This window comes from Neocloeon triangulifer, unplaced genomic scaffold (assembly GCF_031216515.1).
Source record: "Neocloeon triangulifer isolate White Clay Creek 2 clone unplaced genomic scaffold, ASM3121651v1 ptg000012l, whole genome shotgun sequence".
Lineage (NCBI taxonomy): Eukaryota > Metazoa > Arthropoda > Insecta > Ephemeroptera > Baetidae > Neocloeon > Neocloeon triangulifer.
The window spans coordinates 19,058,771-19,079,109 of NW_026775554.1; the positions used below are offsets into that span (position 1 = coordinate 19,058,771).

The 20,339-nt window shown below is 37.8% G+C and overlaps 3 protein-coding genes across 7 annotated transcripts in view; 2 read left to right on the forward strand and 1 right to left on the reverse strand.

Moving 5' to 3' along the window:
* Window positions 1–165: 165 nt before the first annotated feature.
* LOC132197152 (ribonuclease P protein subunit p30) lies at window positions 166–1,635 on the reverse strand. Its single transcript, XM_059620246.1, has 7 exons — window positions 1,402–1,635; window positions 1,212–1,339; window positions 1,079–1,153; window positions 947–1,015; window positions 613–890; window positions 487–566; window positions 166–428 (listed from the first exon to the last, which is right to left on the reverse strand). The coding sequence occupies exons 1-7, from the start codon at window positions 1,481–1,483 to the stop codon at window positions 283–285; spliced, it is 858 nt and encodes a 285-aa protein (XP_059476229.1). The 5' UTR covers window positions 1,484–1,635; the 3' UTR covers window positions 166–282.
* On the forward strand, window positions 1,628–6,056 carry LOC132197150 (ATP-dependent DNA/RNA helicase DHX36). 2 transcript variants are annotated; one of them, XM_059620242.1, is made up of 17 exons: window positions 1,628–1,750; window positions 1,861–2,001; window positions 2,188–2,373; window positions 2,434–2,919; window positions 2,983–3,172; window positions 3,225–3,399; window positions 3,452–3,600; window positions 3,651–3,767; window positions 3,824–4,035; window positions 4,096–4,360; window positions 4,408–4,609; window positions 4,660–4,848; window positions 4,906–5,078; window positions 5,136–5,291; window positions 5,349–5,643; window positions 5,709–5,809; window positions 5,869–6,056. In XM_059620242.1, coding segments are annotated over exons 2-17 (2,979 nt in total). In that variant the 5' UTR covers window positions 1,628–1,750; window positions 1,861–2,000; the 3' UTR covers window positions 5,951–6,056. The 2 variants fall into 2 exon arrangements, with proteins under 2 accessions (XP_059476225.1, XP_059476226.1); XM_059620243.1 differs by having other exon boundaries at window positions 1,732–1,750; window positions 1,895–2,001.
* An 8,085-nt stretch (window positions 6,057–14,141) lies between these two features.
* LOC132197061 (suppressor of lurcher protein 1-like) overlaps window positions 14,142–20,339 on the forward strand; it is a 136,613-nt gene continuing 130,415 nt past the window's right edge. For 3 of the 4 annotated variants that reach the window (XM_059620106.1, XM_059620110.1, XM_059620108.1), the window contains exon 1: window positions 16,996–17,110. The gene's annotated coding sequence lies outside the window, so the exon portion shown is untranslated. Of the gene's footprint in view, window positions 14,240–14,570; window positions 14,729–16,995; window positions 17,111–20,339 lie in introns of those variants that run through there. The other variant, XM_059620107.1, reaches the window with a different exon arrangement.

The following is a 20,339-nucleotide window of genomic DNA, read 5'->3' on the forward strand; positions in this document are numbered from 1 at the left end:
TATTTTTCATCCTTACGTTTTGTCTTCTTAATTTTTGTGTCAGTTAAAAAATAAATAAAATATCGTAAAATATATTTCAAGATTGATTTTAAAAGGTAAACAATACATAATAATATTCTTTTTGATTCATTTGTTAACTTTTTTAAATTACTTCCAATGAAAAAGTAGGTTTTATGAAATTTATTAAAGAAAGATGTTAATAATTAATTTTATTATTACAAGGCGAGATTTTCAGAACTCAGAAATTTCACAACATATTTTACCTTGGTAAAAATGAGCTTGTCAGCCAGCTGCTGATACCTGTTGACTTGCGCTTGAATCCTTTTTTCTCCTTTTTGTTGGAGGAATTCCGTTCTCCTCGACAATTTTATCATTGACCGGTCTGGTCACTTGGCCAAACACCATTCCTTTGCCCATTCTCCTCGCTTCTGAAAATTCCACAAAAATTTTAACCATAAAATATTGATGGCAAAAAAATCAACTCACGGGCGTTAAGAAGAACATTTCTCGTTGCATGTCTCATGCAATTTTTAGCAGACTCCTCAGACAATCCTAGCAAAAGTGCCCTGAAAAAAATCATTTTATTATGTTTTAACATATTAAGTTTCCTACAAATTAGCCACGTCGTAAGGTGAACGCAGGTGGTTTGGTGCAGCTGCCCCAGAAGTGAGTACGACGAGGGCACGTCCTCGGCCTACAGCATGAAGAGAATGCATAATTGCTATTGTGTTTCTCCTAGTCGCTGACGAGGACACTAAAGGCCAGTATTGCGCCTCAAAATAGACCCCTCGTTCTCTTGCCTGACGCACAACCTTTCGAGCCGCCTTCAGTGGGGCACAGTCTGTTGCATCAAAGCTAACGATGTCCACATCCATGGAGGCACAGGCGTGCTAAAAACAATTTTATATTAATATATTCATAAGTCAGCTTTTGAGTAAAAACTAACTTGAAACGCTTGAGGATTTAACGGCTGAACTGCTAAGATGTCATATTTCATGACAGCGTTGCTCTGGAACTAATCATAAATAATGCAATTTAATTTAAAATAAAATAAAAAAATTAAAAAAAATCCTATCACCAATTTGTGTGCCTGTAATGAATCAGCAATTTGCACTGTGAGTCTCTGGAGGATTTGCAGCCGACCATCCAGTTCCTAAAATAATAATAAACCATCAAACTAAAAACCATGTGATTAAAAAAAAATTGGATGCCTTTTTAAGGATATCAAGATCCAGAGGTTCAGGAATGATTTTACTTCCATCAGTTTCCCCTTTTTTGCCTTTTTTGGCAAATACATTTGCGTCCACCTCTGTGTTCACAGCGACTGTTTTAAATCCAGCTATAAAAAAAATAAACGTTTGGATTGGATTGGATGTGTGATTCACAATTGTTGCACTTTACCTTCAAGTGCGGCCAAGCACAGGGATCGCACGTCCGCTTTATTTGCCGGTCGCAAATTCAAATCACTAAAGCCTACTGACATTTTTAAATCGGTCGCTCTTTTGGTATTTTAAACTAAAATGCCAACGCTAGTTCATAAACAGTCATAAGTTAAAAATCAAATTTTGGCTTATGTATTTTCGCATGTAAACATGAGAAGCACGCTGGTCAGGGGGCGTGTCCGTTTGTTTTGATTTCCAGCCAAAAGGGGTAAATCAAGGGTAAATAGAAAGGAGAGAGAAGTATTCGCACAACCACAAACCACATGGCAAATTTCTCTTTCCTTGCCGAAAATTAATTTTGATTTTCCGTAAGATCTTGTATCGCTTTGAAAGATTCATAAATTTTGCAACTCTTTGATGAATTATCTACGTAGACCTTTCATGGGATGGAATAATACATGATCTTTTTTCTCGGCAGCAATCATATGTACTGACAGAGTTTTGAATTTGAGTTGTTTAAGAATAGCCAAAAATCACCAAAAAGTCGAAATGACGCAATGACACAGAAGAAATAGGAAGTCCTTTAGAAGCGAAAAAGCACAATTTTTCTTCAAAAAAAGTAGGAAAATGTTCAAATTATAATTAATTATTTTTCTCAAGGATAATAAAAACACTTCTTTAAAATAATTTTTCTTTAAAATAATTTTGCTTTCAAAATGTGGCTTAAAATTTTTTATTTGAATGACATGATAGTAATTAAAATATTGCAAATTCAACAAAATTTATGGCTGTCTTTATGTGATAGTGTCAAGAGGAGGATTCTTCAGAGGAAGAGGAGGTAGAGGCCATCGTTTTTTTGGTGCTGGTAGCAGTAGCGGTTCCTCTAAGCAAGGGAACTCTTGGAATGAAAATTTTGAAGAATCTGGAGGCAGTTTCCCCAGGAATGAGAGGAAAAATCGCCCACCTCCTGGACTTAGAGGAAGAGACATTGGTAAACACTCTAGCTACATATACATATAAAAAGTTTTGTAATAATTAATAAAAAATTTAGGAATGTACTACAAGAATCTGGCTTTGAAGAAAAGAGGAGGTGACTTTGCAAATTTTGAGAGTAGAGAAGGATTTGATCAAAACACCAAAAGAAAATTTCAACAAGAAGAATCAAAGAAAAAATTAAGAGTTTCTCTTGATGGTGCTCGTCAAAGTAGAATTTCTGAGATGCTGGCTGCTACCCCATTCGATGGTCCAACTGAAAGTTTTGCCTACCACGAAATCGCTGATAGTGAGTTCAAACGGCGCTTCTTAAAGAACTTGGATGGCAACTTGAAGGGAAATGGCGACGACTTGGTTTTCGACCCTATGGAGCAGGACATTGAGCTCGATCAGACCCTACAGAAGGAGCTCGAGAAAAAGCAACTTGACTTTCGCTACATCAAAATGAAGCAAGACAGAGCAAAGTTGCCTGCTGCTGACAAATGTGATGAAATTTTGAATGCTGTTCAAGAAAATCAAGTGATTGTCATCAGTGGAGAAACAGGTGATTGCAGCCCATATAATAATTTTTGCAAGCTTAAATATTCTTTAAAACTTTGACTTAAAGGTTGTGGAAAAACCACACAAGTTCCACAGTTCATCTTAGACGACGCTATCAAGAAAGGCCAGGGGTCAATGTGCAGGATTATTTGCACCCAACCTAGGAGAATCAGTGCCATCACAATTGCCCAACGAGTTGCGGATGAGAGAACTGAAAGCTTGGGAAAAAGCGTCGGTTATCAAATCCGTCTCGAAAAGTGCGTTCGAAACATATAATGTTATATTTTTGTTTCAATTTAATTTTTCTAGTGCCATTCCTCGTAAAAAAGGCTGCATTCTTTTCTGCACAACAGGCATTTTGCTCCAGTTCCTCCAATCAGACCCCAATCTAACACACACTTCGCACATTGTCATCGACGAAATTCACGAGCAGGACATTCTCAGTGACTTCATCCTGACCATTGTCAGAGACCTGCTACCCAGAGTAAAATTTTTTTTTTCATAATTTCACAATTTACTTATCGCTTATTCCTTAGAGGCCAGACCTAAAGGTGATTTTGATGAGTGCCACATTGAATGCAGAATCTTTTTCCAAGTATTACCACAGATGTCCAATGGTCCATATCCCTGGATTCACTCACCCTGTCACTGTCTATCACTTAGAAGATGTGCTCAAAATGACAAAGTAGATAAATTTAAAGGCAAAATCAATTTTGCCATTAACCCTTTGCTCAGTTTTAAAGTCCAGAGCAAGGCAAGAGATCGTCCCAAGTGGACCAATTATACTGCCGATGGCAAAGAAAGGCGGAGAGCAAATGACGAGTACAGTGAACTGATGGGCCCTTTCTTAAGGTAATTTTTCAGTCGCGTTTTTTTGTACTTTTGTAAAATTAAATTATAATTTGCAGACATCTGAAATCCAAGGGAACCTATCCTGATCATGTGCTTGACTCGTTGAGTTTGCCTGAGTCGGAGGAAATCAATTTTGAGTTGATGGCAAGTCTAGTTCAATACATCTGTCAGACTCAGCCTGAAGGTGCTATTCTGATATTCCTGCCTGGCTGGGACCAAATTTCCAAGCTCCACAAGATGATTACGGAGAGCAGCTTTTACTCTAAAAGTAAAACTAATTTATTTATTTTCCGGAAATTTAACTTGATATCCTTAAATAATATTATAGGCAGGTTCCAAGTACTTCCTCTGCATTCCCAAATGCCCACTGTAAACCAGAAAGAGATTTTCTTGCGACCGCCTCATGGTGTTCGGAAAATTATCATTGCAACAAACATTGCTGAAACTAGCATTACAATTAATGATGTTGTGTACGTCATTGACTGTGGAAAAATCAAGATGAAAAATTACAAAGTAGAAGAAAATATTCAAACGCTACAGCCTGAATGGGTCAGTTTTGCTAATGCAAAGCAACGGAGAGGCAGGGCTGGACGGTTAGGATTATGCATGTAATTGTTAAGTTGTTAACATATTATCTTAGTGTACAACCTGGAGTTTGTTACCATCTTTTCACCCAGAGGAGAGAAATGACATTAGCCTCCTACCCTATTCCTGAAATGTTGCGAAGTCGACTGGAGGAGGTGATTTTGCAAGTAAAAATACTGCAGTTAGGGAAAGTGGCGCCGTTTTTAGAAAAAGTCATGCAGCCTCCTAATCCGATTGCCATTGATCATGCCCTAGAGGTATTTTATTATACAGAAAAATATTTTTTTCTCATTGCATTTATGATTAGCTTCTAAAAGTGATCAGTGCTTTAGACGAAGATGAAAACTTGACCCCTCTTGGATTTCACTTGGCTCAGCTTCCGATGGATCCGCAGTTAGGGAAAATGATCCTCATGGCAGCATTATTCCGTTGCTTGGATCCAGTACTGTCCATTGCTGCCAGCCTAAGTTTCAAAGAACCTTTCAATCTGCCATTAGTAAATTATTGTTTCAAACTAATCTTGAATATTTATTTACTAATTTTTCCGATGCAGGGTTTTGAGAAAAAAGTTGACCAACTTAAATTTGAATTGTCCAAAGGACAGAAAAGTGATCACTTGGTCTTGTCTGAAGCAATGAGGCTCTGGGAACAGGCAGACACAAGAGGAGAAGGCAATAGCTTTTGCAGGAGAAATTTCCTATCTCTAAACACACTCAACATGCTACAGTAAGCTGTTAATTTTCCCCAAGGAATACTAATGCAGTTTTTTTTACATTGTTTTAGTCGAATGAAGTCTCATTTGGCAGAGCACTTGCAGAAAATGAAATTCGTCAGTTCATCTGACCCAAAAGATCCTGATTTCAACATCTACTCTAAAAACTATGCTCTTGTAAAAGCTGTCGTGAGTGCAGGACTTTACCCAAACATTGCAATTCTGAAGTGTGTGACTTATTTAACACAAATTTGTAAAACTGACTGGTGTTTGTAATTTTTTAGTAAGGTCAGAAAGGAGAAGAAACTGCTGAAAACTGCCACTGACCGAAGAGTGTGTCTGCACCCTAAATCTGTCAACAATTTCCCTTCAGAATTCGAATCACCCCTTTTTGTCTACCACCTGAAGCTTAAAAGCGCCACGGTCTACTTACATGACTCGACGATGGTGTATCCCTTGCCTCTGCTCTTTTTTGGAAGCAGATTGCGCCAGCAGCCAGAAACTACACAAAATTCCACTGAACTCGCAATGGACCAGTTTGAGTTTCAATGCTCAGAGGGAACAGCAAAGTTGCTCATGGTAGGTTATCATGAATGATATTTTTGGAAAATCGGCATGGAAATTTGTAAATTTTTGTTTGGTAGGAATTGAGGAAAAGGCTGGATTCACTTCTCGAATTCAAAATCACCCATCCTCACATCATCGAATGGAGAAATTCTCAGTCTGCAGAGAAGTCACTGGTTCAGTAAGTAGATTTTTCTTTCATTATTTATTATGGTGTTTAACATTTCACTGATTTAATAGAGCTATTGTGGAGCTAATTTCAACCGAAGATAAAACAAATCAAATGGGTTTTCAAGATTATCCAGATGATGACTCAGAATGAAGGATTTCAACCTTCCATGAATTTTCAACTCTTTCTTTCATTAAAAATATAAATTAGCATTAAACTATTGGTTTTTAATCTGATCGAGATTTGCTCAAATCATATTATATATTGTTATATGAAGCAGGACAAAAGCAAAGTTTTTTTTTATAATTGACGTCCTTCCTTTGTTCCTGTGGTGCTTTCTTTAACCCCGGGGCGCATATACAGGGCAATATTTCTTGGCTGGTTGGAGTGGTGTACAATGGAAAAACTATACAAAGAGGGCTGGCCGCTGCTCGCGCAAGCCGAAAATGATGTCACCCGGCTCTGATTTATTTCGAGAATATTATTTATAAGCTGGCACGCGGAGGAATTGTGTTTTCACTCCTCTTTTATTACAGCGGCAATGAATCAAAGGCGAGAAGTTTTCAAGCAAATAATTCTGCTGGCGCGGTCTTGCAATTTCAACGTGTTTATGGATGTGGGTTGAACATTTTTAGCGAATAGAACGTTTTTTTCACTACCATGTAAATAGAAAGAAGAAACTTACTTAGAAACCTTTTAGATACAATTGCTAATTGGAATGGGATTTTGCTTTAATTATTCTTGCTACACCATGAAAATCATTTCCAACACCCATCGTCGGAGGTGGTTGGTATGGACCAATAAATAACTGGGGTGCCTGAGTCCCGTGTAGAGCGCTTGGCTCGTGTAGCACGCAAACGTGATTTGCTCTCCGAGCTGCTACAAGGCAATAATGAATGGTTTATTTAGCATGAAATTGAATATTTGCATCCGCACACGGGAGCAATTTTACGGCTTCACGCACGACGAGCCATGCATTCCTTTATCTCGCGGCCCATTGTGCACGATTGGCTAGAGGCCAGTGGTTGGTTGCAATCGACTAGATTGTAGATTGAGCGAGCGCGCTATTCTGAACCCAAATGCAAAATGATGCATGCCTGGAATATCTGATGATTTTTTGCATATAATTTTTTATCATAGATAATTGTCAGGATTTTTTTGGTTAATTTTATGTAAAATATCATTAATTAAAAATTCATCAGGATGAAAATTTTATTAATATTTGGAGTGAACCGTTTTTGTAGTATTTTTATTTTTTATTCTGCCACCTTCTACAAAAGGTGATATTCTTGCGGACAAACCCAATGTTGAGTAAAAACATTCCAAAATAAAGCAAAGTCGATTCCTCCCTTGAGTGCTTAATGCGCCGTTGTGCCCTCCCATTTCACAAGAGTGAAGAGAGCGGAAGGCTCAATGAAAGTTTCAGCGCTTTCGCCAGCAGAGCTGGTTTGCTTGGCAGCTTTTTCCCCTACACTGGAAAGACTCTTCATTTTTCATCAGCGCCTACACTAGCAACTGGAGATTGGTTTGGTCAGCCTAGCACAATAACTCTGAGAGAGACTGCGATCTCATCGCCGATTTATTGCTGCACGATTTCAGCCTGATGGCGAAAGGGGTCCGTCTGGCCAAAGGATAGGCTCGCTTCAGACGCACACATATAACCGCGATAAAATCAGTTATTGCCTCGTCGCCTTGCTCAACCTGTATTGCAGGTTTTATCAGAAGTACAGAAGCAAAGTAAGCAGACCGTACCATCAAATATATTATTAAATTATTTAAAAATAATAATTTTTAATTTCAAATACCATTTTTTTTTATCAAGATTGCCGCCTCGGAGGCCGTGCGACGCTCATAATTGTTGTCAATCAATCTGGCCGCTTCACTTGGCGCGGCGTGGTGCCACCATATAACTCGCCATCAAAAAATTTCCAGCGATTTTCATGCGTAGAAAATACCTTGCTCTCGTCTGTACAAAAATTTTCCTGCTGGCTAGAACTAGGACTGTGGAAGTAGTTCTTTTTAAATCCTAGGTTTGAAAGAACTTTAAATGTAATTTTTTTTATTTTAGAGGAGTAAAATCTGATTCAAAGTATTATTTTGTCGTCAAAGAAATTTGTTATAATTTTGTCAAAGAGAAATTTTTGTGTATGAAATTTGTTGATTATATAATGCAATCTAGTATATTAATATTTTAGAATTTAACAGATAACACTGCATTAAAGAATGGTTTACAAAAGCACATGTTTTACCTCTTTAATTAACTAATTTATCTAGAAAGTTTGAATAGATTTTAATTTCAAGAATTAAGATAAATAATGCAAATCGCAATTTGGATACCAGTTTAGCTTTATTGAGCATTATAAGAAAATTAGATCATGGTTAAAATTTAAATCATATATGTCCTCGCCATGTCCGAAGTAAAATGGAAAAGTCGATCAACGTTTTCAAAGTTCTTTTTATACCGGCAGCTGTTGAGATGAAATAAAAAAATTATATAGCAATCCTTTCCCATTATTTCGGATTTTGAAATTCAAATCATGTTCATCCCTGCTCTCGCAAAGGACCGATGGTCAGCCGCTTTCAGCAGGTCTTTTGCTGCTGCAGGCCACGCGGATTTGTCCCAACACGACATTCAATCAACACGATTTGCATATCAGCATTGAGTGGATTTGCATACCCGGCCGGTCTGCTCTCAGGGCACACACAGTGCCGCTCATTACGGAGACAAATACGAGGCCGTGTGTGCCGTTGGAATGAAACAAAACGAGCACCTCATTTTTACTGCTCAATGGAATATGATGTGAGGCAGGCAACTTGCACGACGGCGCTGTCCGGCCGGAAGCCTAAGCTGCCCCTGACTGATTTGCCATAAATATAAAATCCGATAAAATCAGCGAGGATAAAGGTTAAATCATTTCATGATTCAAATTTTATGCTAATCACAATCTGTCTCTTATGAAAAATTATTGAAATCTTGAGCTTCATTATATATTTAGCCTGTATTTAGCCTTTCCCAGATTATATAAGAAAATACACGAAAGTATAAAGTATTATTCATTACACAGCTGAAGATCCAGACGCTCAATTGCAATTGTCTTAGAGACAAAATCAAAGTTTTCATATACGACGGTTAAAACTTACAAGCTTTTTTTCTCTATAATACTATTTTTTTTTACTTCCTTCTGGCGCAAAGCAGGAACTTAAATGGTGAACATGAACAAACATTTATTTTATGTTGTTTGGAGGCAAAAAATTGCCCATGCTAAACGCTTGGGCGCTCTTTGGTAGCATCAGCTGTTGAAAGTAGGTCGTACGAATAGGTGGTGCAGAAAGGTGCAGGCAGCGAGCGGCGTTCGTTTCTTGCGCAAACTTTGAACTGACGACTGATTGATTTTGCAGCAGCTCAATCATGTTTAATTTATTAGTCCATCCCCTAGCAAATTTTAAATGAATTATGATTTATGATAAAAGTGTAAGTAAAATTGTGTGCTTGTGAATTTGCTTTTTCACTTAGAAAGTTAGAAATATTCAATATTATGAGCAGACTTGCTGAAATAATAAAATTTTATTTCTCTCTCACATAGATAATACAGGAGGTATTTTTCTTTCTTTAATCAGAAGATTATAGAAGATTTTTTAATACACTCCATAATGCTTTTGCCATGTTGCTAAATATTTTTTTTATAATCTATTAAAATTTGGCAACCTGAGATTTTATTTTTTATTTTTACTGCCATCTATTTACAAGAATATTAATGAAAAACAAAACCACCAACAAGAGCCTAGTTTAATCAGTGGCGTAAGAGGACTTTAGTTGTTGATAGTGCAGCCTGGACGTGGTTAATCTGGCTTGATTAATTTGATTACGCCTGCTGTTCAAAGTGTCCGAAGCACACGCTCACGTTGCTGTTTCTTGGGCAAACAAGAAGGCGGCCGTCGGCTATTTATAGGAAAGCGGACGACTCAAGAGGCACCCCCGGATTACAAGCTCCATTCCGTCTCGCCGTTGGATTAACAAACGCACACATTTCTCGCTGAATGAATTGCATATAAATAACAAGAGCCAAAAAAGCAGTGCTGTTTCAGATGCCGCTCGCTTGGACGGAAAAATCTGGTAATTGGAAAAGTTGCGACTGCGTTTGCATGGCGGCGGGGTCAAACATCCAACGGAAATAATGAGCAAAAGTTGCGCCGGCACGATCCTTTTATTACCAGCGGCTGGAATTTCAGGCGTCCAAGTGACGTCCCCAATTGGCTTATTTGGCGCGTGGATATTGCACCGAAGGTAACTTGCTCGTTTTTATTGAGTTTATTGTCCAACGAGCCTATAAATTACCGCGCAGGAAGAGACAACTGAAAATTAATGAAAATATTTTGTTCCATGGGTTAGACCAAAAATAACAAACCCCTAATTTAATAGTTATCAATTAAAGATTAAAGGACACCAATGAATGCCAATGGATTAAATTTTTTCATCATTATTTGGCGCAAATATAAATAATTTTATAAATTGCAAAATGCATAGCAAAAGTAATTTTCTAAGGTTTGAAAAAAAAATATAAAAAATTGTCAGGGGGCTAGGGAATAATATAAATACATCAAATTTTATATAATGAAAATTTGCTGATGATACAAAAAACTAAAAAAAAAAGGTTTCAAAACTTAAAAAAATCAAACTTTATAATTTAAAAATCTGTGAACTAAAACAACAGTTTTAGCAAAATTCTTGCTGGTGATGGTCTAACAATTGCATTTTTTTAATAAATAAATTGTTTGCAATAAATGAATTTTAATAATGTATTTGTTACAATGTGGACAAATAAACAACAATTACAGTAAAAATTTTTCAATTTCTCTGCGCCTTCAATGTATAGTTTTTATTTTTAGCATCTTTGTATGGAATCAAGAATAAATAATAAAAAGGAAAGACAAGAAATGTAAATAGAACAAAATAAAAACGGAGAATTATCTTGAGTGGACGATGACGAGATAACTGTAAAAACCGTAGCTAGGTTGTTTTAGGCTGTATTAACGTGCCCAATTCACGCGGGTCGCTCTTCCGTCCAGTGAGTAAATTGTGAATCAATTTGACCCGCAGTTATTTTGCTGCGGCTGGCGGTTTTGTTAATTCAAATGGTGTCCAAAACTCAAACACCATCCCCGCAGCTTGAGCAAACATTTGTGTTTACCACCGTGTTTGATTGAAATTTCATCCCTGCCGCCGTAAGTGGAGGCGCGAGTTTGATCGTGCAACTACCTCTGTGTCGGCATTATTATCCACCCACCGAGAATGCAAATTGACTTCGATTAATTGCAAAATCACTTCATTTGCAAACGTCAAATCCAACTATCTCCTCCAGGCTCCATCCAATGAACATTAAAATATATTAAATCTATAAATGATATATTGTTGGTAGATGTAAAAAACAGTGTGGAGGCAGGTGTGTGGTTAAATTTCTCTCTTCAAGAGATCTATATATTGAAGGGGGTGGATATATTGAACATAATACGAGTTGAGCAGTTTTGAGGACCACAGTAGAAGAGGAAAGTAGACAAAAAGTTGTCGGACGAGGGTTATTGAGGTTGTGTTGAAACGAAATCAAAAGTTTCCGGTGTGTACGGCAGCATTTTTCACTCAGCCTGCAGGAAATAACGGGGCGAAGTGAGTGCAGTACGAGGAAAAAGCGGGCGAAACTTTTTGATTGAGCCTCTCACGACGTGCAGAGAGCAGCAGTCCGCGCCGACGGCGGTGTTGAATTACATTACCTGACACACACTTTTATTTACTGCAGTCGGTGGATCAGCCGCGGCGATGAGCGAAACCGCCGCTGCGAATTTTATTTCCTCAGCAGGAAATTAAAAAAAGGCAGACACCGGCAGACACTGCAGCACGTCTGGAGTTTTGTTTCGAGGTAAATTCAAAATTCAAAATAAAATTCAGTTCAAGAGCAATGCAATTTCCAGTAAACTTGTGATTATTTGCTTTTGTTTCATGTTTAATGCCAAGGAGAGTTTACTACCTACAAACTAAAATGGTGAATGGAAGACTTATATTTATAAAAAAAATTAATTTTCAATACAAAAACTACTTTTTGTTATTTTTTACTTAATATCATGCCCAAGAGCCAAGAGCATTCAAAACATATGCAAATTTTTAAATAATAATGAATTGTATAATAAATTTTAAATAAAAAAAGCACAAGAAATATATATTATTATGTACACTCTCGACAAAATCGTTTTAATTGGAGAAAATAATTTGATGGATGAATCACTTGAATTAGAATTAATTTTCATACTTTGGGAAGTACAATATTTCTATAAATATATGTTTAGGACACTACTGTGTTTTTTAATGAAAAATTGTGTTGCAAGTCCCTCGATCATAAAAATTCCTATACATTAATACACATAGAGATTAAAATTCCGTGGCATGAATTTCCTCTTTTTCACCCAGTACCCAGGACCACAATTTTACCACAAAATTTATTTGATTTTTGGTTCGTTGCAACTTTGTGGTTATCGAATTTAGCTTCTAAGAAATTATTGATTTCTTGCCAATAGTTGCCCAACTTGCTACACTCACTATGCTTGGAAGAAGGTACAGCAAATTGAACGCTGCTTTTGGCCTCAATCTCTTCTGCAGACACGCGGCCGTAAATCAAGAACACTCATGCAGGGCGATAAAAAAAGTATACATTTTCTCAGGCATAAAATACGAAGCCACCAGCAGTGCATATAGATTGCAGAGATTTCAAAGTTCTTTTTTTTACTCTATTCAATCGCGGAATTTTGGTACACACAAACCGGCAATAAATATATATCAATGACGATAAGAGTAAAGTTTGGCTGGCCAAAGAAACAAATCTTGAGCACACAAATTAATCCCGGCAGAAAAGGAAAGCATCGATCTTGAGTTCGAATCATTATTGTTTTCCCTGAGGAGAGAGACGATATTTTTCATCCAATATCGCCGCAAGTCCTTCCTCCGTCCGAGAAGCAATTAAAAAGGCTTGGGCAGCTTTAACGATCGGCTGTAAATTCGCCTCACGTTGGACTGATTTGCTCGCAACTAAATTACGCGCGGCCTCTGCCTCCGGTAATGAAATAAAATTAGCTGTCGGTTTGATATTCGGCCATGCGACATCTGAAATTTCGCGAGAGGCAGACGGATGGACTCCTCTTCGGGCCGGGCGCTAATTACATTTATTGGGTGCTCCCTGATGAATCAAAGCCCGTATTCCTTTGCTCTCTCTTGACGTCGCCGCCATATCGAGCACTACTTCCTCTCGAAGCCAAATTGCACTCAAGGGGCGCGTCTCTCTGATATTTGGCTCTTAATGGAGGGTTCTTGTAATTATTGCATAGTCATTATTGAAGTGATATTATTTTAGTTACTATGTGGATTTAATAAAAGTATTTCATAATTTGAGGTTTTCTTTGAAATTATAAATTATAAGAAAAACAAAGGTTAACTATTACTTGAACCTGCTTCAACCTATAATTTGTATTGAATAATGTTACGATAAAATATTTTTTTTTCTAATTTTAGTTTTAATTAACTTTTATCAATTGGCAAAGGAAAAATATTCAATTAATTTTATTAAAATATTTCATAATTTAAAGTTTTCTCTCATATTTTAATTTGCGATTAAAAAAAAACAAGGGTAAAATATATCTTGAACCTAATTAATTTGTATTAATTGAATGATGTTAGGATGAAATATTCATAATTGAATTCGCATGAACCCGCCAATTCTGATTGCACCACAAGCAGCTAAAATAATTAGCAAATGGAGGCAACTTAACAAAATAAAAACCCTGTAAATTTTATAATATGGACACTCTTAAAATCAAAGATTGATTAATTTTTCAACTTCGAAATTTTTTTCTTATTTAAGACACTAGAAATCAGAATTATATAAATAATAATCTTTGGGATTCATTTCCACGGGAAAATTTGTTTTATTGGCACTGCATTATTGTTGTTCCAGGTTCCAGTCTTCGCGCTTTTGTCTTTTGTCGGCCGTCAGACACTTCAGCCAGTTGAATCACGGGGTGGATCGTTCGTTCAGTTTCTTTTTTCCTCAAAGAAGTGTTTGCGGGCCGATAAATATCATCCTTCAAGAACGTTGGAAGTCCTGAGGCCAGGGTCGAAGACGGGGTTTCGGGCTTAAAACGTACCCAAAACCGACCAGTGTCCGAATTCCAATGAGGTATGTACAGTTGTACACAAAATTAATGTTGACATGACACAAATTAAACATGCACATGGCATACAAAGTTTTGGTTTTGATAGCCTGGTATAATTATGATTACCAATTTCATTCAATTTAATTTCCTAGGAAGGAAAGCTGCGCCAGAGCAAAATTCAAAAGATAAAAGAGGCCAACATATCATGCACTTCGGCTGGAAAACCCTTCAAATTTCTACCATTTTCAGGTGTGTAGTGTGTATTTTTCATGCTTTATGTAGAATTACAACTCTGGCCCCCTCGTTTTAAGGGTCAGGGCAAAAACCCTGGTCCCCAACTTTTGGATGCTAGATTGCCTGGCACCCTGGTTTACTCAGTTTACTTTGACTGGCGTCGGCCCTCACCCATGGAGGCCTCGTCGGTCGTGGTCAAAGAGGACGATTGACCCTTCACACAGGTTCCTTTCTTTAATTCATCATTATGGCATTTTCAACTGTTTTTCTGCTCTGATTAGCATTTTGCTAATCATTTATTCACAATTCCTCTTAATAAATCAATTAATTCAAATTTCGGTTTCAGAAGGAGCTGTGGAAGACAGATTTAAAGGCAAGACTGCAGAAATCAATGGGAACGTTTTGAAGACAGCCCCCCAAATTAGGAAAGCAAGCCGAAGTAAACCCTATCATCTTCAGCAAGCTGGACATCATAGAGTCACCCTGCTCAAGACCTTCAACAAGGTTAGTGCTTTTTTTATTTATTTTAAATCTAAATTTAATTTTTTTTTCTGCACTTAATGGGTTTAAAATATGAATTGGGGACAAAAAATGGAGGTGGGATAAAAAAATATTTATCCTGGGACAGCGAGATAAAATTTATCCCTCTAGATTTATCCCAGTATATCTTTTATACTGGGAGAGCTATAAGTATTATTGAATCTCTACCATTAATTACAACGTTTAAAAAGTACTTATTAATTATAAAATATTCAAAATTCTATCTATCTTAAAAGCATTTTTATAACTAAATTTCTCTGCTTCAAATTTAAAAAAAAAAATGCAAATTTAATTATCATGTCATTGGTTGTTAATTATACACACTTCAAGTCTCTCGCACTCTGCACGGATATTTTCATGGCTCATAATTATTCATTATAAGCTTGGGAAAAAAACTTATTTCAAAGTTGACATCAGCTCCATTATCAACAAATTTAACAACAGGAGAAAATTTTACTATAGAAAAATCTTCTGCATACACCATATCAAATAATTTTTTCCACAAAGTTAATGTTTCATTATTTTTTACATGGACTAAGTCTTCCCTTTTCAAAATCAGGAAGGTGAGATTATACATCATGGATGTTTGAATCAGTTTGAATGTGGACTGATGTAAAAGTTTCATGTGGACACTCTTCCCTGAATTTGGCGGAAGCAATCGAATCTCAATTAAAAGCCTCACATAATGTACCGACGCGTAATCCGGGCGCTCCGAATTTGGCGCTTTTACATCGCATGCCATAAAATGAGGCCGAAGCGAAATTCCCCTGCGCCTTTCCGGCTGGCACGCGCGTTTCCGAGAGGACCAAAAGCCGGCGCGAGTGTCCATTAAAAGCGGGTGAGTCGGACTACTCGATATCAGCGGCCAGCGTGGGCGATAATAATATTTCAGGCAGTGGCTGGGGCGCAGAGCAAACAAATCACGGGGCCAAAAACAAGCGGGTTGCCGCCTCCGGAAGAAGCGGTCGGTGCATCAGGTGCTGCTCGACTATTCAGCCGACCGGTTGCATAATGGGCGCCGCAAACCTCCTCTACTCTGACTGCAAATTCGAATCGAGCTCAAAATCTGGTTTAATAAAAACGATAAAATCCAAAGAATCGCAGAAAATGGGTATTTCTGTAGGTTCTGTTAGGTGGAATACTTGGAAAAAGTGTTCTCTTGGCAAGTTTCTCTTTAATCAGATTTTTATAAGCATGTGAGGTTTTTCCTTTCTTGTAAGAATTTGTGTTATTTTTAGGTTCTAAAAGAAAGCCTTTGTTTTAAACAGTTTTAAATAACTTTTCTTTTGAATATATTGCCGATGCCATTAAAATGATAATTAATGATTAGAAATGGAGTAATCTTTGTTGAAATATGAATATCAATTTTAAAGAAATGAAGAGATTGGGCTTTTCATCATTGCGAAAATTGTTTTTATTCAAAAACAAATGGCTCTATGAGTTTCGGTCACTATTTCATCAGCAAGAAAATTACAAAATAATCAGCAAAATTGAAAAGCACCTCAGCAAGCAATGCGTTTGCTCATGAAATAGGTTGGTACTTGAATTTGTTAGTTTTAAGATTTTATTTTTTATGTTAAAATGTGGTGTTTTTAAAATTTGCTGACTTTTGTGTATTTTTCTTGCTCATGAAATAGGGTCTCTTCATTTCCATGGTCATCTCCTCAAGTGTCAATTTCTTCAAACAAATTAATTTAATTTAAAAAAAAAACATGAGCTCTACCAGTATTTAATCGTATTTCGTGTTGAAGATAAAGAAAAATAAAAAATAAACCTGCAAATTTTAAATCCAAAATATGAAACAGCTTTATGAAAAAGAAAGAATTAAGATTGAAAGAATGGGATAATTTTAAGTTTCTTATTTTTTCTTCAACTATGCAAATTTTTTCTAGAAATAGGGTCACAAATTGTGATTGAATCCGTTTTGTTTGTAATTAAAGAATATGTTTTGAACAAGGATTTCCACGATTTTCACTTCATGAGTGTCTTTCGAGTACATATCCACTTCCACTCTCAAAAATACTTTTTCACGTTTTTGTGTCTATTTCATCTGATGAAAAATAAAACGATCGAGTGCCTTGTTTGATTTGAAAGGTTCATTTGCGGCTTTGGAGGATAATTGCGGCAGCGAGGGTGCGGGCGGGTGTGCGCTTCGGCGGGCGTGCGCATCGACTGGGCGCGCCACGCGGATTCCAAGGAAGGAAGGGTCGGTCGACGGCTCAGTCTGCGGGCGCCGACGCTTCGCTCCACACATTAATCTGCCGGCTCGTCGTTTACCGGACCGGTCGGGGTGATTACGCGAGTGTCTCAACCGTTTCGCCGCCCGAGCCAGCAGCCGGACAGCAGGTAAGCCAACTAATGGCACCCATACACTCCAATTGCACACCGTTTTCCGTAGAAACAAAAGGTCTTTTTGCGTTGTTTCACTCGATCGAGCGTGAATCAATTGGCCGTTTTTATCTACACGACTTTTTTTCCGAAGGGAAAATTGCGACGGCAGATTGTTTCTCTCTTCGCCCGACAAACAAATAAATGAACCAACTTTCGGTCGGTTTTTTTTCCAAGCACCGCCTGTTCTGAAAACTTTGCGTTGTAAAAAAGAAGCCAGAAATAATATCATTGTTAATTGGAGTTGAAAAGTTGCTGCGTTTGACCACTTCACATTATTATTTCGAAACTCGAAACAGGGCGACCATGTGTTGCGAAACGAGTCGTAAAACTTTCAATACCGGGTTGATACTTAACGAATTATTCCATTGTGCACGACTTCCGCTTATATCGAGTTCTCAAGACTATGTATGCAGCCGGTGCGACGGTTACGTCCAGCTGGCTGCATAAGCGGCCCACGTTAAGGCGCTTTGCAGAGCTAAACAGTTCTAACAGTAAGGCGATTTTGTTTCGAGGAAAGACACAGACATCGTTCGTTCGTTCTGTAGTGCTCTTCATTATGCTCGGCAGCAGCTTCTTGCCTGCGGATAAGCTGCGTGTCCTCAGGAAACAATTTATTGATGAGAGATTCCAGCACAAGAGCTTCTCCTTCTTCTCGCTGGAGAAAAGCGAGAGGAAAATATATCTCTATATGAAAGAGTCGTAAATATGAAGTGGCGCGAGGGAGTGGAATTTATTTACGTTTTCTCGCAGCAAGAGGATTTTTCGATTTCCTATACTCGTCTCTTTCTCTCTGGATATATATTATATATGCGCAGGCGGTGATAATAATTCTGTTGCGATTGGCGTCGGAAAATTCCTCATTTTTGCGCGGCCCTGGCCCTACTTTGCATATTTTCGCTCATGCAAATGAAATTTTTTCCTAACTACAAGACCGCATTGCTAGATTTCGGCGCTGCTTATGCTGTAGCTGTTTTTCATGAATAAAATTTTTACGGTATGCAAATTCGCGTGTCGCACCCTCGAATCCCTTGGGCCGCTGCCGAAATGGCGTTTTGACAATTTTCTGCACACTTCCCGTTTAAAATTCTATTTAAAAATCACGTGAGTGAAGATCAAAGTGAGAAATTGAAAATTTGAGGATATTATACTGACAATTAGATTTTTTTTTAGTTTGTTCAATCATATTTGCAAAATTAGCGCTAGTTAGACCTGATTTTTTTATAATTCAATGATTCTCGAAATTTTTGTGCTTGAGCGGAATTATACGCTATTTCTCTCACTGTATAGACAATTTTATCAAAAGTATTTTCATTTATTAAAAAAAAAAGATAAATCTTGGAAAAAATACTGCTTTCTTCCATATTGTAAAAGTTGAATCACTATAAAAATGTTACCAAGCAGAAATAATAAAATGTAGATTTGTGAAACTTAAGCTTAAAAGGTCAAAAAGTGAAAATTTAAGAATAAGTTTTGCAACAAAATTTGGATTTAATTTGCTTATCTAAAACGATCTTTCACGACTTTCAAGTTGAGTGTCTGTTTCTCTGGGTGCGGAACAAATTTAAAAACATATTGATTCCATTTTTGGGGTGAATCTGTGCGGGCCGCCGTGAAATTTAAACGAACCAAAGCACCCTGGAGAGTGCCATTTGCATATTCATGCTGTCAGGCCAAAAGAACAGGCAGGAAAAATATTAATTCAGTGGGATGCTTTCAACATGTTATCCGAACGAAGAAGGAGCAGTCGCTCTCTTCATGCATAATGTACTCGTCGTCGTCTCTCTGTTTGGCACGTGTTTTGCAGAGAGCGCGATTTCAATCTGGCCGCGCGCTCTATATCAATCGGCGGCTCTCTCGCGGAGGCAGGCCAATTTGAGCGAATTCGCATTGTGTGTTCGAGGGAGTGAATGGCTCAAGTCGCATACCACACATCAGATAAGAAAGCTCCGGCAATATATCTGGCTGCCGAACGCCCTGCATACCAATATAAAGCGCGTGCCAAATTGAAATGCACTGCGTGCAGCACCCCTGCGCATAAGATCTTGCACCTTCGGTGTTTTAACACCTCGCAGGATTCGGCGCATGAGTAATGGCCGTGCCTGGCGAAACTCGCGGCTTGGGATGCAAAAAGGGTGAGAGGAGGAAATAAAGGTGCTGCAGCTAACGGATCGGGGACACTCTCGCACGTGACATAGGGAAATTGCCTTCTGCACGCCCAGTGTTTATATTCGCCACGGGCATGTTGAGCGTCGGAAATGGCACGCCAGGATTAATTCGGCAACTTTTTATCTCTGTTGCAATCTTACTTTAAAAGTTCAAAGGACCAAGAAAGCTGAAATATTTTTCTTTCCATCGATACTAATTACTAAAATGCTCAGGTTCTCACATCCACTTAAAGCAGTAATTAAATTTACAAATTTTATCGTTTTTTTATGAAAAATACCACAATGAAAAGGTCTTTCAAACGTTTGAAATGAATAGCTTTAATCACAAATTTTCCATTAAGCATCACAAAATGCTACATGAAAGTTTCCCTAGCTTGTTAAAACTTGAGCAGTACATTCAAATTGCATAACGGCAACTCCCAGGAGCCAGAGTGTGTAGGCGAGAGGTTGAATTTAAACAAGAAATAAATTAATCAAGTGACGCGTTTTCTGCTCTTCCCCTAGTGCTGCAAGTCGAAACTCAATTTCAACTCTGCGACACACAATTTCCCGCGGCAGACAATTAATTTTGAGGCAGTTTGCTGCTTTTATTGCCTTTCAGCGTGAGCTGGAGAGGCGTTAGTGCGTTTAATGCTTATTGAATTAGAAAGGGATATGATTCTCTTTCTTTTTCCTTGTGTGTCGTGCGCATCTTTTCTATTTGGCTGATAAATTTTGGGCCGTCGTTAAGTTTTAATGACCCCCCTAATTCGGCAGACGCTTATCACGCAGCGCGCCATTTAGCCCGAGCTGTGGCCCCAATTGCCTGCGCTTCGACTTTAATACTCTCTCCGCAAAATCCCTCCATTTATTAGCGGGGTCTGACGTTTACACGTCTCTTATGCGCGAAATTCTAGAACTTTGAGAGAAAACTTTGAAACTGCATAAGTAACGTGGTGTGTAAATTGCCTTTATGATACATGGCCGCGTCATGGCACGACTTTTGCAATGACTTTTCGTGAATTAATTTTTGATCTACT